The sequence below is a fragment of the Haliotis rubra genome, unplaced genomic scaffold (assembly GCF_003918875.1).
Source record: "Haliotis rubra isolate DU_JTF1 unplaced genomic scaffold, ASM391887v1 Scf572, whole genome shotgun sequence".
NCBI classification, from domain to species: Eukaryota; Metazoa; Mollusca; class Gastropoda; order Lepetellida; family Haliotidae; genus Haliotis; species Haliotis rubra.
This window is the reverse complement of record NW_025767271.1, coordinates 498,809-515,907: the sequence shown is the minus strand read 5'-3', so window position 1 is coordinate 515,907 and position 17,099 is coordinate 498,809. Positions and strand designations below refer to the sequence as shown.

At 36.8% G+C, this 17,099-nt stretch overlaps 2 protein-coding genes across 6 annotated transcripts in view; one reads left to right on the top strand and one right to left on the bottom strand.

The window, feature by feature from the left end:
* Positions 1-7,307, bottom strand: part of LOC124254486 (target of Myb protein 1-like) — a 55,155-nt gene extending 47,848 nt beyond the window's left edge. For all 5 annotated transcript variants that reach the window (XM_046688293.1, XM_046688295.1, XM_046688294.1 and 2 more), the window contains exon 1: positions 7,232-7,307. In XM_046688293.1, the coding sequence (XP_046544249.1) occupies positions 7,232-7,289 (58 nt within the window). In that variant the 5' untranslated portion in view covers positions 7,290-7,307. The remainder of the gene's footprint in view (positions 1-7,231) is intronic.
* Positions 7,308-7,493: 186 nt separating this feature from the next.
* On the top strand, positions 7,494-16,924 carry LOC124254489 (dynein regulatory complex subunit 3-like). The gene is given in 12 exon segments (XM_046688298.1): positions 7,494-7,591; positions 8,114-8,287; positions 9,275-9,391; positions 9,577-9,746; positions 10,644-10,790; positions 11,616-11,735; positions 13,258-13,370; positions 13,828-14,002; positions 14,314-14,341; positions 14,344-14,444; positions 15,216-15,410; positions 16,160-16,924. Coding segments are annotated over 11 exon segments (1,578 nt in total). The 5' UTR covers positions 7,494-7,591; positions 8,114-8,127; the 3' UTR covers positions 16,412-16,924.
* The last annotated feature ends 175 nt before the right edge of the window (positions 16,925-17,099 follow it).

Genomic DNA, 17,099 nt, shown 5'->3' with positions numbered 1-17,099 from the left:
GAGCAAAAACATGTCTAAACTGTCTTCTAATACATTAAAGGAAATCTATGCTTGGCAAAGACTTACTTAGGGGTTCAGGGATCTTTTAGAATCAGGGTCTCTTTGCGAGTTTGCACACTGACAATTCAGACATGTCAAAAAAAACTCTAATTTGCTTGAGTATTCTAATTATCATGATTATAGAACTATTCATTATTATTTGTGTGTTAACACATGTTGCATAGCATTTATTATTGGTTCTAGAAATATAATAAGGATTCAAACATGTTTACATACACTAAACATATATACACAAAAGTTATCTACACAAGTTTCATGGAGATATAGTGCATATCTAGGTCTACTCAGAGGCCTAGATTCAGTCACAAGTACTGGTATGTAGCAAATATTAGTAAATACTTTCAAATGGAATGGGAAATTTCCCAATTCATGTTGCATAGTAGCAATTTGCTTTGTACAGTGGACTTCCTACCACTGACCAATTTGAGGGAGATTGTTATTTATTATCTTTCCATTTCCCAAATTGTCTGCCAAGTGTAGTATGTATTGAATCCTGGATAAATCACCCTATATGCTGAATACCTCTGTCGACCAGTGTGCATGCAAATCTACAAACAAGCCGTGACACGTGTGTTATGACTATTGAAACAATCTGTGAAACATTATATCATGTTAATAATTAGAATGTGTACTTTGCACCTTAATTCTACAATGTTCTGACCAGACGGAAGTGAGACGAGAGGGAAATCAGTACACACTGGTGCATGTGATGCAACACACAGATTAGTACACAACCCTAACAGGAAAGATCAACACAGACAGGGATGACTGTCTCATCTCTGTGGACACAACCTATCAAGTCTTCTGCCTCGTCACCTCACACTAATGTCAGTCGTAGTAATACATGTCAGTCAAGCTGATGCAATTTCATTCAATTACAGTGAAACGTTATACATGTCATGAGACCAATAATCATTAAATTTAATAATATTCATCAAGGCAGGCAAATATGAATTTGCCATAAAAACAGAACCAGAAATGGCTTGCAATGCTCAGGAACAACTTGTTTCATACTGGGGATGAAGTTATCATATTCATCACTTAACCATTCTTACACTTTCAATTTGCAAGAACTTTTCAAAATAATGAAAGTATTTTTTGTACTGTTTATGTCATGTTCATGACAATTTTTGGATGGTCACAAAAGCCATGATAACCTTTGACACACTGAAGGGTTTAGTGACACTGTACACAGACACCAACCAAAACATACCTGGCAGCCTGCCATTGTGTTTAAATTGCATAATCCCACCTAACCTCTTGGCTTGTAGATGAATTTTAATCTGTTATCATGAGTATTGATATTCTATCTACCATCAAAAATCATTCTCCCAACATTTTTAGATTGTAAACAGTAATAGCCATTATCTTGAAAGTAGATAGTACAGCTAATCAGCTTCAGTATACCGGTATATTAGTGATGTCATTCATTGTGATGTCATTGTGATGTCATTGCAACCAATGATGTCACAAAGGTCAACAAAGTGTTGTGATGCAGTCTCATTGCTGGGATATCTCTCAAGAAATATGGATTGATTTCACCAAAGCTCTCCCTTCGGAGACAGTTTTGGATGATAAATATTACAGGTTGTAGCTATCATGATGGATATCAGATCATTGTGAAATGATTGCTGGGGCCTGCAATGCATCGTCATAGATACTGTGGAGATGGGGTGTCACTGCTCTGGACAGTATGCTGGTTGTCATGGTCACAACAGTGTCAGTTTCATGTGGGAGATCCAACAATGATGCAGATTTTGGGTGTTTACCACTTTTGTGGAACTCTACCAGCACAGGTAGTCTGCTAACAAACCAAGACAGGTAATCAAGTTGAATTTTAGCAGGCCGTGAAGGGAACTAATCCCCATGTGTTTGCTGAATTCACAAACTAAATCATCAATAAATTCAAGTTTCACATACCTATGGATTAACTATCATTACAGTGATTACCATGCTTATAGTAACATTAAAATGTTTCTGTGACACATATCTGTAATTATAAACAAGGACAAAGTAGTTATTGTGAAATCCTGGTCCCAGATAAGGTAGATGACCAACTGATGACTGACTGCTATCCGGGGCTAATATCTGAGCACACTTGTTAGCTAAATAATTACCAACTGACCCCAATGTTGGGTGAAGGAGACACGTAATTTGGGGTGCTAAGTGAAAATTGAGAGGAATAGTTTCTAACTCATCTCTAGCTCTGTACAACATCATTAAGTACGTGCAGTGTTAGCTTTAACAACATGATTAAACATAAACATTTAAAATTAAGGTAGAAATAACAAGAACGTAGAAATTGATATCATGGTCATGACAGATTATAATGTTTATGGAGTTTTGATGGTTTTGAAGGAAATAATAGACATGACAAATTCATGATGTGCCATCATGATTACCTAACCAGCATAACTATTTTTGTTGATGACATAGATACAAAATGTTTACAAAAATCTGACAATTCAAAAATACATGTAGTTTGACTATCAGCAGATCAGTGATTATTGCTTGATCTTTTTGTTTAAGTAGTATCAAAAGATTTGATAGGACATCGACCACAACCTCTTCAACATGCATCAGTCAACCCAGATAATAGCAATCTCACTACAATCAGATATTAGTGCTTGCTATCGCTACATTGCATGTCATGTCATTATGACCTTTCAACTGACCAATCACAGAGGATGACACAAACGAAAAGACTGAATGCGTTTTCAAATCATGGGGCCCTGAAACAGTACACAGAGCCTATTCTGAACACCAGTTACTGTGCAACTGATTACGAATGTGCAACAAAGTCAGTGTTTGGCTTCAATGGAATAAACATTTGAAACCATGGATCAAGGGGTATATGGTTGTTTCAGTATATCGCATTATTGAGCTTCCTTCTTTCCACGATACATGTCACAATAATATTTTGGAATACACTGCATCGGGTGATTTCAAATAGCAAATTGCATCATGTGTTTAATGTTGTGCACTTACCTAAACACCTTAAAAATGTTTCTGTCATTCCACAATGCAGGTGTGCGAAGATAAGAAGTTAGTTCTCAATTACCTCCCTTGTGTGCAAGCGTATTCCTACACTTCTGTAAATATCACAAGAAAACAGACAAAACTGTTTTAACTGTGATTTAAAGCAAAATATTTACGACCTTTGATGTTAGAAAAACACAAAGAATATCCATTAATATCACCAACTTCTTGTTTTGTTCTATTCATGAACTTTAATTCATGCAATGATGTTTCTGATTACAGTGGAAGCCCTCTAAAAGGTCTAAACTGGTATTCTTTAGGACCAGCAAAAAATGCTGGCATAGAGAGCATGCTGGTTTAGAGAACTTTTCCTTTTTCAACCTGAGAATGATCTTCCCTATGCCGTTTAATACGACTGAACAACGTGTTGCGAGTAATAACCTTACTTCGCTTGTCAAAGCAAAGTATCTGATGTCTTTCAGCATATCAAGCAAGTATACAAGTGACACATGTCACTCAACAATTTACCTCACCTACTTGGGCCTAATCCTTATCCATACTGGATACTGGATGCTGGTTTAGAGAGCGTTAATTACTGTACAAACAGGCAATCAGGCGGTCTTTGTTGGGCCGAAATACGGAATAGACTGACGCCGGATTAGAGGGCATGTAAATGATCACAATTTAACTAGCTTCTGCCGGGACCAAATTCTAGTGCCGATATTGAGAGCATGCCGGATTGGAGGGCTGCCGGTTTTGAGAGCTTCCACTGTACTTCTGAATTCAAAATATACTGTGATACACTTTGAACCTTCAAACTAGTTCAATACCATACATAATTTCTATCACAGAAAATACTGCCATGCCCTCTTGACCACCTACTAGTCATTGCAGGGAGGATTGCACAAAGACCAGAAGCAACACTAAGCTATAAAGCATTCTGCCTGGACAGAACAGTTCTTCAGACATAACATGGTTAACTGATATTGAGTTTACAGAGACTGGGGTGAAAAGGTTTCCCTATAGGGACTACACACGCTTTATAGTACATACAATAAGTGGACTGTGGAAATTGCTCCAGGTAACGCAGTTTCAGTAGGGTCGGGGAATAAATGGATGTTCTTGCATCAGACTAAAGTCACAGGCTGACAGATTTCACCTTCTTTATTTTTTTTAATGTGAATTTTCAGTAAAATGTAGGTACCTTTATCATGTTTATCAGCCAAGTGATAGACGAAGATGCTTGCTTCTGTACCGAAACATCACATCGCTCATCAAACAGTTTAATACAAGGGTGAACAACCGACAATCTATAAGTCAACTCTGGTCGGTCTGAGCCACTTAAACCTGAAGCTGTTTTGTTTGCAATGTCAGTTGAGTCCTGTTACATCTCTAGCAAGAAAATGACTGCCCTAAAACTAAAAGTTTAAACATGTTTGAATATATCCCAGCACTAAATCTTGTCGTGGGGTTTGTTTGTATTCATATAAAACTTCTACATTTCACTATCCTCTATCACTATATCAGACAAATGTAAAAAAAATAAATTCTTTCAGTTCAAATTATTTTATGTCTGTTATGACTCTAATTATAATACATTGTATAAGTGATCAGGGTGAGTGAGTGTATCGTGTGAATCCTGTTTACAATCAAGTATGATTATTCCTGCACAAGGAGTATTTCATGTGAAGTCGGAACCATACAAACTAGTGGTTGATATAATGAACGCCCCCCACAGCAATATTCAATAAATGGCTTCACACATTGTACCCCTGTGTGGAGAATCGAACCTGGGTTAAGGGCATGATTGAGCAAACACTCTAACCACTTACCTACCCCACCACCACCATATAATGTTTGTATGAGCATTTCATACATGAAGTCATTGATGTAGCAATTTATCACCAATCCTATATGAAAGAAAAAATTGGGGGGGAGCTTGGGGGGCAGAGGAGAGAGTGTGTATTTCAAGCACAATTGAACATTACAAAGAAGAAAATACATTTGTCATCAAATGGCAGGATAGTTCATCTAAGTCACTTTTCATTACTAGCATTGGTTACAGTTGGTTACTGGACACCAATCATATTTTAAAATCAACACATTGTCTGAATAAAATTAAGTCATGAACTCCAACTTTACCAATTTTTATAACACAAATGCAGTTTGAACTCTACTTTCTAAAACAAAACAAAACAATTTGATGCACAACAGTCAGCAGTTTCCAACTACATCTGCAGTATAGTGAGACATTCTGAACAGACAAACCCGTAAGAAAGGATGGCCCATAAAGTGACTCATGAGGAGAAATGGTCAATACAACCTGTGGACAAAGCCCTGGTGTCCACACTGCCTCCATCTGACAGTAAACTGACCTCAGCAAAATAAGCACAGCAAATTGGAAAAATAAGTCAATATGACATTCATCAAGCTGACCTGTTCTGACAGGATGACCTCACCCAGTCTGCTGGTGGTGCAACAGCACAGTAACCATGGTAACAGTCATCAACAATGTCCAGTTATATGATAATTAATAATATGATCTTTCAGAATCTTGGGTGTGTTTATGTAAGCAAGTATCATATAATTTAAATGTACATGTTAAGATGTAATTTAACCATGCAGAGCATATAATATGGTTATGTTATATAAGTAATAGTAACTGTGTAATCATCCTGGAAATGTCTAGTTCTATCACAAAACAATCAAACATAAACCTTCAGATGTGCTATAAAGTGCACCCTTTAAAAATTAGTCTTGGTACATACACCCACTGTATACTGAATTACATCACAAAATTAATGCATTCTAGTCATCCCAGAGCAACACTTTACATCCATCTAATTACGGTGAATTGATGTGTCTCCCTGTAGCATCATCATCATGTTCATGCAGACATCACAATGATTATTATACACTTGGAATACATTCAGACATTGCTTATCATTATTCTGAAACCATTTTGAAACCTAGGGCAGTCAAGATGTTATGGCTTAAGACTTACTTCAAGAACATGTAAAACCTATAAAATATGTTTAATACCACGCATATGTCATTACAACAATCATGATTATGTAAATATGGCATATAGACTTATCCCTCATATACAATGATGTGATTCTGACTGAACTAATTTCAGCTGACTTTTGAAAATATTTTCCAGTGGTAAAGTTCATATATATATGTCACATGTAGTACACATATGGGATGTTATTATCTATATATTATATAATATATATGAAGAAACAAAAGTGTAATACTAGATATTGTTAAATGATTCAGTAAAACATTATTTGCTTTCAGAAATAATACCTTGCATGCTGCGTATGTTTCTTTAGTGGTTCTTTTACAGAGACATCAACGCATAGCAAACAGAATCACTTCTCTACTTTCAGCAACTCAAAAGTGACCACTGTAATTTGTCATGCCATGACCAGTTTTCTACATATGTAATTTAGCCTTATGAGCAAAATATTATGAACAAAATGCCAACAATGTCTGCAATAACAACTCTTCACACAGGGATCAGATCTGTTATATGATCTTCACATTACTGTCATGTGGATATTCACATTACTGTTCAGGTACAGTGAAACTATTCATCATCTTGATCATAATTACGTGCAGATTGTAAAATGGCCAAGCTGTTCATATTTAACATAGCATGGCTGAAATGTTCCACAAAGTGTCAACACGTTTGTGGTCACATATCATATCATGATATAATAAACTGTTATCAACAATTATATGTTACCAACACAACGCAAATATTTCCATAAACTGACATGACTTTCTATCGTGTCCGTTACAATCCGGAAATGCAACACTGACGAAAAGGTTGTACCTGTGGTGATAATTTCTGTTTTTCATTAAAGGTTATACACCTTACACGAGTGACATCTACTATGACAACAAGAGCTGTGCTCGCAAAGACGTTTATTCAACAGATCAATAGGCACTCAAATTACGAGAAGTCATGGCGTTGTGTCACCAGACAATTTTAGAACAAGTAAACAAACGAGATTGTCGATATACCAGAAGATAAACAACTTGCCAGCCAGGTTACCTTGCTACTGCATCGCAAAATGCAACGTCATGTACGAAGTCTAGTTGAAAGAAAATAACTGAAAGAACACTCAAACTAGTGTTATAGTAACTTGTTATCTCAGTGAAATATTGTTGATATACAGACCTATTAACTGTCCAACTTGAGTTGTAAGTGGATTTCCGTGACCAAAGAGAGCCGCCATTTTGACAAAGTGCTCGAACGTCACTTCCGATTCTATAAATAGAAACGGACTTCTCTTTCCAAAAATATTATCATTAATTTTCATTCGGGAAAATTATCATAATTCTGCAGCTGCTTCATATCTTGAATGGCAAATTAATCTCTTTATTATAGCATGTGGCAATTAATAGTAGCTTTTGTGCATGTCTAATATAAACACGGAAGTGACCGTTGTTATGCCAACGGGACGCCATTAGGGCTCTAAATTTGAAGCATAGAAAATGTTCCTTCGGAATTGACACAAGTTCATGTAATCTGATAAATGTGAGTGAAGCATATGTTTTACATACTGGACTTATACAACTTCAAATGTTAAAAGGAATGAAATTCGTCATCACTGTTCATTGATTTTGCTTGGGACAAATGGCATTAGAGCATTTCGATGATGTTACCAGTATTTCTGATATGTGGCATTCATACTTTAAATCGTTTTCATATTTGAAAGAAAACACGTTAAGAGTTTTATGACAGCCAGCCAGTCTTAGTAAGTGATCCGATGTGAAACAGTGATTGTTTACATTTTCCACAGCTGATTATAAATGATTATGGCAGGCAATATATGCAATCCTTGTAAAACATATAAAAGATGTATCACCAAGAAATGAGGAAATTATATATACAAAAAAATTTCATGTATTTTTCTACTATACCATCATAAGTATATCTCCTAAGATTAGATACAAACAGTGCAGTTATTGCATTTGTGATAGTGATATTGTCACATGCTCATGTATCTTGCCATGTTATATTTGTTTTACTTGTCTGTAAATGAATTTATTTTTACAGAGATAGAACCAAAGATGAGTCGCCTATATGACACGGTGGAGCCCTCAGTTATTGATGAGGAAATGCTCCAGAGATCTGTGGAGGAACAGGGGCCAAAAGAAGAAGCAGGAAAACTTGCAAAAGCTGAGGGGATAGACTTTGCAGATGTAACATCACTACGACTGGATTTTAAAAGTACACTTTGGAATTACTAGACTTGCTTTAGTTATTGTGATAGACCCTCTTTACAATGAATCTGTTTTTGTGTTCCATCTGATATTATTTAAAATCTGTGACCAAAATGTATTTCATTACAGCATTACTTTCAAAGTCTTTTCAATTTATTTCAGTGTACTAAATATATGTCCTGTACCAAATTGATAAATATTGGTAAATAGATAAAGTAACTATCTTGACAACTTCATCTAATTTTCACTGATTTCAGAATAGAAGAACTTGTGAATGCATAACACTTCCATTAGTCTATGATTGTGTATTGTAGTTAAGATAGCTGTAGCTCTAAGATCACTTTGTGGAACCTGGCCCGAGTTCTTGATGGAAATTTACAAGTTGATAGTTCTAAAAGACAAACAATTAATGTGGATTTCAACTTCAGTCACATTATAAACAAAGCTGTGAGTCTACCATGTCTACTTTGTGATCCGACACCAGATTGTCACTCTTCCTTATGCTGCCACAACGTCAGATATCTAAATATTTTCATTTAATAGTGGAGTGCCTTAGCCTGCCATGACTGAGAATCCACCACACGTTAGAGAGCTACAATTGATCTCAGTTCTTTAGATATGTTGGACCGAGATCTGTTAGGAATCCTGGCAGATTCTCAGATCAGTGGCAGATGTTCTGTCAATGGTAAATCCTCAGAAGAGGATGTTTCTGATTGTTTTCCATATGTACTAAGCTAATGTCATAATATACAAATTGTGAGTTTGAATCTAAAATGATGTACCATGAATCTACTAATCATATCATTACAGAGCACCTGTGATGGTATGCGTGCATTGTATAAGTGATATTCCATATTCTTGTTTGATGCATATATTAACATGTATGTGCTTACCCTACAGATTATATAGATAATGTTGCCTTCTCCATACTGTGCTTACTTTCAGTTCATATGCTAAATGACTAGGCCTGATTCATATGAATTGTTTTTTACAGATATTTTGAAAATCGACAACCTTTGGGAATTCACCAACCTTGTCAAATTACAACTAGACAATAACATCATTGAAAAAATCGAAGGATTAGATATGCTCGTCAATTTGGTCTGGCTTGGTAAGTAGTTAACGTAAATTTTCTTATATACTTTCCAGCAAATTGATATTTATCATCTTTATATATCATATTATGATTGCAATAGAATGTAAACAATATTGTCCTCAGTTCTGAAATCTAAAAGAAACAGATTGTATCTAGAGACTCTAAAACATGTTTTACATTTGCTGTGTTGATGTTTTCAGATTTGTCCTTCAACAACATAGAGGTTTTAGAAGGCCTGGGCCAGCTCACTAAGTTGGAAGATCTTACTTTGTACAACAACAGAATATCTCGGCTGGAGAACATGGACATGCTGGTCAACTTGCAGGTGCTCAGTGTGGGCAACAATGACCTCAACGAGCTGGAACTTGATGTAAGAGTAGTTGTTAGGCAAGAGTCTGCCCATAGTAGGATCCTTAGGAAGTTGAGAAATGGTTGACCGACATGTTTACCATTCAGAGAATGTTGGAATGTGTTAATGATAATGGTTATGTCCATTTTGTTTGTAACTGAAAAACAACAAATTGTTTTGACCTTTTAAATGGCATTTTGGGGGTAGCCATCAGGCATTTTAGGGCTAGCCACATAGAACCTATTTGGGGTTACTATAGAGCTGTGACAAGCTTAGCTAGGTAGAATAAGAAAACTGGTAGTACAATAAATGCAGATATATTTACATGAATATCATATACATACTTTGCTAATGAATATATACAACCCTGAGGACATAGACTTTGAAAAAAACTGAACATGTTCTCAGAAAGGCGAAAACATTTATGTCTGCAGGCATCTTTTCTGGACCAATATTTATATACTAATTTTCATGTAATTCACTCATGAACAAATGAGCGAACAACTTTCTCTATAAAGGTTATCAAAGTTTCGAAAGGATGGTGTATGATATTTGCAGGATTTGAATATTCCCTTTGTGGTAAATATCTGAAAAGAACAGAAATTCTGTTATTCTCAGCCAGATATCTTATTTCAATCTCTCTTTGTTTAGCTGTGAATGGGTATCTCGTTAGGATGAGAAAGCCACAATAACTCGGTGCGCCTAGTGGTTGCAGGAGTTGTATATTCCCCAGGGAGTTGAGATTGATAATACGATGTGCCATTGAGATTGACATCCATTGATCGAGGGGGGAAATACCAGCGCCTTGAGCATGCACTAGTTGCCTGGATATGTGCGCTATATAAATATCCTATATGATAATAATAATAATAGATGAACGTTGTAACTATCTGATGTTAAATTTTCAACTTTTTCCAGTTAACATATCTGAGAAAGTTCAAGAAACTGAAGACACTTAATCTGAATGGGAACCCTTTCTGTGAGGAGGAGCTGTGTAAAATGAAGGTCATTGCCTTCCTCCCACATCTGGAGTTCCTCGACTACAGACTCATCGATGAGCAGTCGGTAAGACCTGGGAAGTTATCAGCTCATTTTCATATCTCTGTTAACCGATCTATTGTACTTTATTTATTTTCAAATATCATTTGCTGGATCTTTCCAACTCATATATGCTGCCATTTTCAGAATTTAGTAGTGTGTGTTGATGTTTATAAAATTCAGCCTATAGTTGATACTGATTAGCTGATCAGAAAATGTCATCTTTCACAAAAGAGTTTAGGAATTGTAATTATTATTTAGATTGTTGGAAAATAAGAAAACTACATACATAACAAAAATGTTTTTACCAACTGACAGACATAACAATCTGTATATGTAGCCCAGCACCCTTGTATACATAAGTTGAAATGCATATAACAAATTACAATTAGAGTGAGTGAGTGAGTTTAGTTTTATGCCGTACTCAGCAATATTCCAGCTATATGGCGGCGGTCTGTAAATAATCAAGTCTGGACCAGACAATCCAGAGATCAACAGCCTGAGCATCGATCTGCGCAATTGGGAACCGATGACATGTGTCAACCAAGTCAGCGAGCCTGACCACCCATTAGTCGCCTCTTACGACAAGCATGTGTTACTGAAGATCAATATTCTAACCCGGACCTTCACGGGTAAATTACAATTAGAACAAACTATTAGAACAAACTATGGTCATAACGAACTATGGTTGTAATGAACTATGGTTCAAACTAACTAAAATTAGTAGTCCTCTTGTGTTTGTTGTGACTGTAATTTACTGTGTTATATGTCCATTTCGTGATGTGCAGATATCACAAAAATCAATGCAGCAGAAATACAACCCTTCTAACTGTGTCTGTGTGTCATTTGTAGCGGAATGCTGCATATGAGCGATTCCAGATGGGTATTGAAGAGCGTCTGGACAATGAGAGAAAGGCTCAAGCCAAACAGGAGGAAGAGGAGAGAAGAGCCAAAGAACTGGAACTTCACAAGGTATGCTAGCTATTTCTGCCATAGCCACAGTGACAGTCGTTTCGTGTGAGCATTCCAAGTGAAAATATGTCCAGGGTATGATTAAAGGCACACTATCACGCCACACTTCTCTTCAAATCAATATTGTATTTCCCTCATTAACACTAACTATCAGCCCACAGCGAAGCTACCATTTAATTTATTCCGAAAAAAAATACGTATTAAGATTACAAAAATTAAAAAGTTCGAATGAATTAATGCAACATTGCTTTAAATCAACTCTCGTGCACTCCACTGACCAAACTTTATTTTAAGCGAACCCCTTATAGTTATGTCCCTTGGAACGCTCTTTACGAATATCCTATTATGAAACTTGTGATTGAGGCCAGACAACACCACATGGGACAGTTTTCTCTGTACGAAGCAATCTTTTACATTCCATATATGGCAAGTGTTATCTGTTTGGAAACTGTTCGCCTTGAAGTTTCAATTATCTATTTCAGGCAAGTCATAAGGGATAATAAGTCTTTTATTGTATTAATAGGAAGCTAAAGTGAGTGCATATGCCCCAATATATATATTATAAACCAAATTATTGTCGAAAAAGCGTGACATTGTGCCTTTAATGTAAAAGATGATCAGGAGGAGTGAGTGAGTTTAGTTTTAAGCCACACTCAGCAATATTCCAGCTGTATGATCAGGACACAGTGGCAGCAGATTAGATAGTTGGTACTGTGATTCATGTGCATAAATCATTCTTATCACAGACACGGGTATTCCTATATTCATAGTACTAAGATCATTTTGTGTAACAGTCAGTTTGAGTAGCTAAGCGGCTGAAGTGGTAGCTTATGACAAATATCAAGATTTATTCCCTCCACATGAGTACTATATTTGACATTCTTCATTCCCCTGTTGTATTATGGTAAGAATATTTCTCAAAGCAACTTGATTCCACTCACTCAGTTTGCACTGCTCACCACATGCTATTCACAAACAACTCCACAGTATTGGGGCTTCTAGTTCCAGGCAAACTATCACATTTCCTGTGATATTGAAAACATGGATTGGAAATTATATGGATTGTGAACACACATATAGTTAACATGCTGATAGTGTCACAATCAACCACAGGCTGCAGATAAGAGTGTATGTACTTGGCTGGTTTTCAATCTGAGAGGCTGAAATTTCTGCCTTAACTCAGATGGTTAAGCCTCCTATGGTATGCAACCTTATTGACTAGTGTTCACAATCAGTCATGGGTATTTCCCTGTGTGTTTGTCCAGTTGATGTTGAAAATACATGTTTAATTCTTTTCAATTTACGAAATAATATAGATTGAAGCCAAAATATAATAATATAGATTCAAAGCAGATTCTGAGGCAAATTTGGATTTGAATCATTTTTTCTTTAGGGTGTGGGAGACAGACAGACAATGAGATAGTGTGCTGCCCACAGATCAGAATTCTCAAATTTTTGATGGCACAGCTGAACTTGTAGTTGTTAGCTTTGTCTGATGTTCATGATGTTTCTGTTGTTGCAGGGTGGCTATGTGGAGTTGATGAACGGCCCCAGTCTGTTTGACAGCATGTACGATGAGGATGCAGAGGGCAAGAAACTCAATGAGATGCCAGGAGTGGATGAACTGCTCATTGTATATCCTTTCAGGCTTCAATATGTAGCGTTTCCATTGAAACAAATTATTTCATGTTACTTTGCCCAGTGAAGACAGTCTTACCTTTTACTATTCACAGCATCGGAAAACATCCATCATGCAGATCAATTCAAGCATAAAGTATGTGCCTGATGTAGAGGACATCGGTTTGAACAAACAGGAATCTTTTGTAGGCAGCTATTTTTAAATATTGGGAAACAGTCTTGGTACAAAAACATATCCTTATGGCCAGTAGAATCTTCATACACTCTTAACATCACCATTTGGACTAGAAACATTTGCAGGTAATTTCTCCTGTTGTTGGTACCCATTGTTTTACTTGTGCAACAAGAACACATGTATTGATATGTTCTACTGAAGAGACAGGTGTCAACCATTCTCTCAGTAGGTTGTCCAGCTTATGATGCACAAGACATATTATTTTCCTTAACATATTACTTTCAAAGAGAACTTTGTGAGGATCTGCCACCAGATATTTGACTACGGTCTCCAGGAACACTCAAAGCGCCAGGATGAGGTGACTCAGTTCTGGGAGTGTGTGGAGGAGGCCAAGTCTGAGAACAAAGCCATGGGCATGAAAACCATTGAAGACTTCATGGCAGACAAGAAGAGGGTAAGGACTTTGACCCAGCTAAGCTTAAGAATGTGAACCACCTAAATCATATTAAATGGTCAGTGTGGGATTGAGGGCACTGTTGGATTGTTTTGACTGAAATTTCTGTTCAAACATATCTCCTCGAATGCACTCTGGATGAATGTTGAAAATGAACCAACCAATGAAAATTTTGGTGGCAAGTCAGTTAAACTAGATTAATTAAGATATAAAACATTCACAATTGACATGAAATGACTTATAATTATGCCCTGGTATCATATACAAGGTCTTAATTGCCTGTGTTTCTTGATGTCTTCGTCTTGTTGTAGCTGTTCCTGGAGATTGGGCAAATCAATGACCGAAGATCCTGGACACTAAGCTGGCCGACTACCAGAACCGGACATCAGACCTGTGGGATCAGCTCATGGGTCTGGAGCTGCAGCTTGTGGATCAGCTCGAGGTGAGTTACCCTTCATGGACAGTCATTGTAAACCGTAAAGAGCTGCAGCGTTGGCATGTTCTTAAATGTTTCGAAAGACTGTCTGGAAAAGTGTTGAAATCGTTAGATGAGTGAGTTTAGTTTGATGCCGCACTCAGCAATATTCCAGCTATATGGCTTGTCTGTAAATAATCAAGTCTGGACCAGACAATCCAGGGAGCAACAGTATGAACATCGATCTACGCAATTGGGATATGATGACACGCGTCAACCAAGTCAGCGAGCCTGACCACCCAATCACATCAGTTGCCTCTTACGGCAAGCATGGGTTACTGAAGATCAATTCTAACCCTGACCTTCATGGGTCTGAAATCGTTAGATACACACAACTGTACAGTTCAGTTATTTTACTCTTTTTCAAGTTTGTCCTGGAAAAAGAGCATAAAGTAAATCCTGGAAAAAGAGCATAAAGTAAACCGATGTCTCTACCTGTACTAATGTACTTCAAATATTAATCTGTGTCCAATTTCATTAAGGTCAGATCTTAGTGCTCACTACAAACAAAGAGTCTTAGATACCATCTGATCTTATAAGATTATATCTATTTCTTTTAAGTACATGACATTGGTTCATCTTCCCTCGGAAAATACTACTATATACAATACTTTGACAGTTTCCCAATCATCAGAAATAATAGTTCTCACATCATATCTGGTTTTGTTCCATTCATAGACATACATTCACCTCATTACGGCTTAGATTGAAAAATGAATGATGTTCTTTTAATTTCAGGAAGTCATTAAGGACTTTGAACGCAATATGCAGGATATGGTTTCTGCATTCACGGAGCAAGTTCAAGGTTTTCTGACTCAGTGTCGTGACCTTGAGAACCAACACCACGAGAGGATGATGGAAATCGCCATAGTAACCTTGGAGAAGGTCATCAAGAATGAGCTGGATGAAGAAATCTCAGAGGATCTTAGAATGGTGAGCAGACAAGGCTCTTTGTTAATGTCCTGATGTCAGGATCACCAGCATCCACTTAGTATATGTACAGCGAGTGAGTGAGTTGGGTTTAACACCACCTTGAACAGCATTTTGTTGTATCATGGACGTGGTTCCGCCGTTTACCATTTTAGTCAAACTAATGGCATTTGTATGTTCCTGACAAAGGTAGACACTTGCTCAGTTCTTTACAGAACAGATATGGTGTGACAACCAAGCTGCATTGATACACTGACATGGGGATTAAAGTGTTGGTTTAAAATACAGTGTCATACCTGTCAGATTATTTACAAAACAGTAGGAATAAGAGGGTTGTTTGAAGATATTGTTCGTGATCAGTTTGGTAACAATAATGTGTATGAAGTAATGGATGGAACTTCATTTGAAAACAGCAATTAGTTTTACTTATATTGTGTTCCCAGTCAGACATTGCTAGACATAGGCACCTAAATAGGAAACCCACATGCATTCCATGTTGGAACTGGTCCTGAGCAAACCATGCTTGTTGTAAGAGGTGACTAAACAGATGAGGTGGTCAGGCTTCTTGACTCGAGTGATGGTATAGTCCAACTGTGAGGATCATTGGTCAAAATATAAATCAGTGGATTGTCTGGTTGAGACTCATTGGCTTTGTAGCACCCACTTTGTAGCATGGACAGTGGTCAGCCTACTGTTATAATTTTCATAAACAAAAATTCAGGACTATTTACACAACTTCACACCTTTTTCAGCTGTTTGTGGACAAGGATACTATCAACAATGCTGTCACTTCTTCACATGACGTCCATCTGCTAAAGATTGACAACAAGGAGGATGACATGGTAACCAGAATCAACCAATGGCTGAAGGCGATGATCGAAACTATCCATGAAGAGGAAGAGATTAAACGTAATCGTATGCGAGTGGCAGAAATCAACCACCTGATTGACAACATGCGGGAGGAGGTGGACAACCTGGATGTCCTTCAGTCCAACGTGTACTGACAGAAATGGACATGATAGTGATGTGATACTAACATGTATATATACAGGGGCTGGTATATTATTGGTGGGATATCTTTGTGATATCTACATGACATTTACATCTGTGATATACCATGAACAGTTCTACAGATACTGCTACGGGTTTGGTTTAAACTTTCCCAGCCACATCAGCTATGTACTTACTTAAGAAAATCCTTTTTCTATAGGAAACTGAATTAAAAAAGACATTGGCTAAAAAAAACTCAAAACCTTTCTTAATTTTCTTCACCAAAGATTAAGATAGCCAAGGTACAAACTGTGATAAGTTACATACCAGTAACTAAATTTTTACAGATCAGATGTATACTGTGTACATACATTCAGGTCACACTAAGGCTTTATTGTTGCTTTAATTAACTCATGTAAAAACCTGTTGGCACTGACTGGTAATTTTATGATTTATGTCTCATCCAAATCAATTTGTACATTGAACTGTCAAATAAATCATTCATTCTTGAATACAAAGCCATGTAATGATATTGTTTGTTGTTTAATGCTGCATCTTGCAACATTCGGGTGTATGACGGTGGTCTGACATGATGAATGTTCACACACACACAATTGGGATACAATTCCATGCATCCACAATGGAAATATGTAAACTTATCATTTACCACACAAAGATATGTGGCAGTATATAAGACAAACA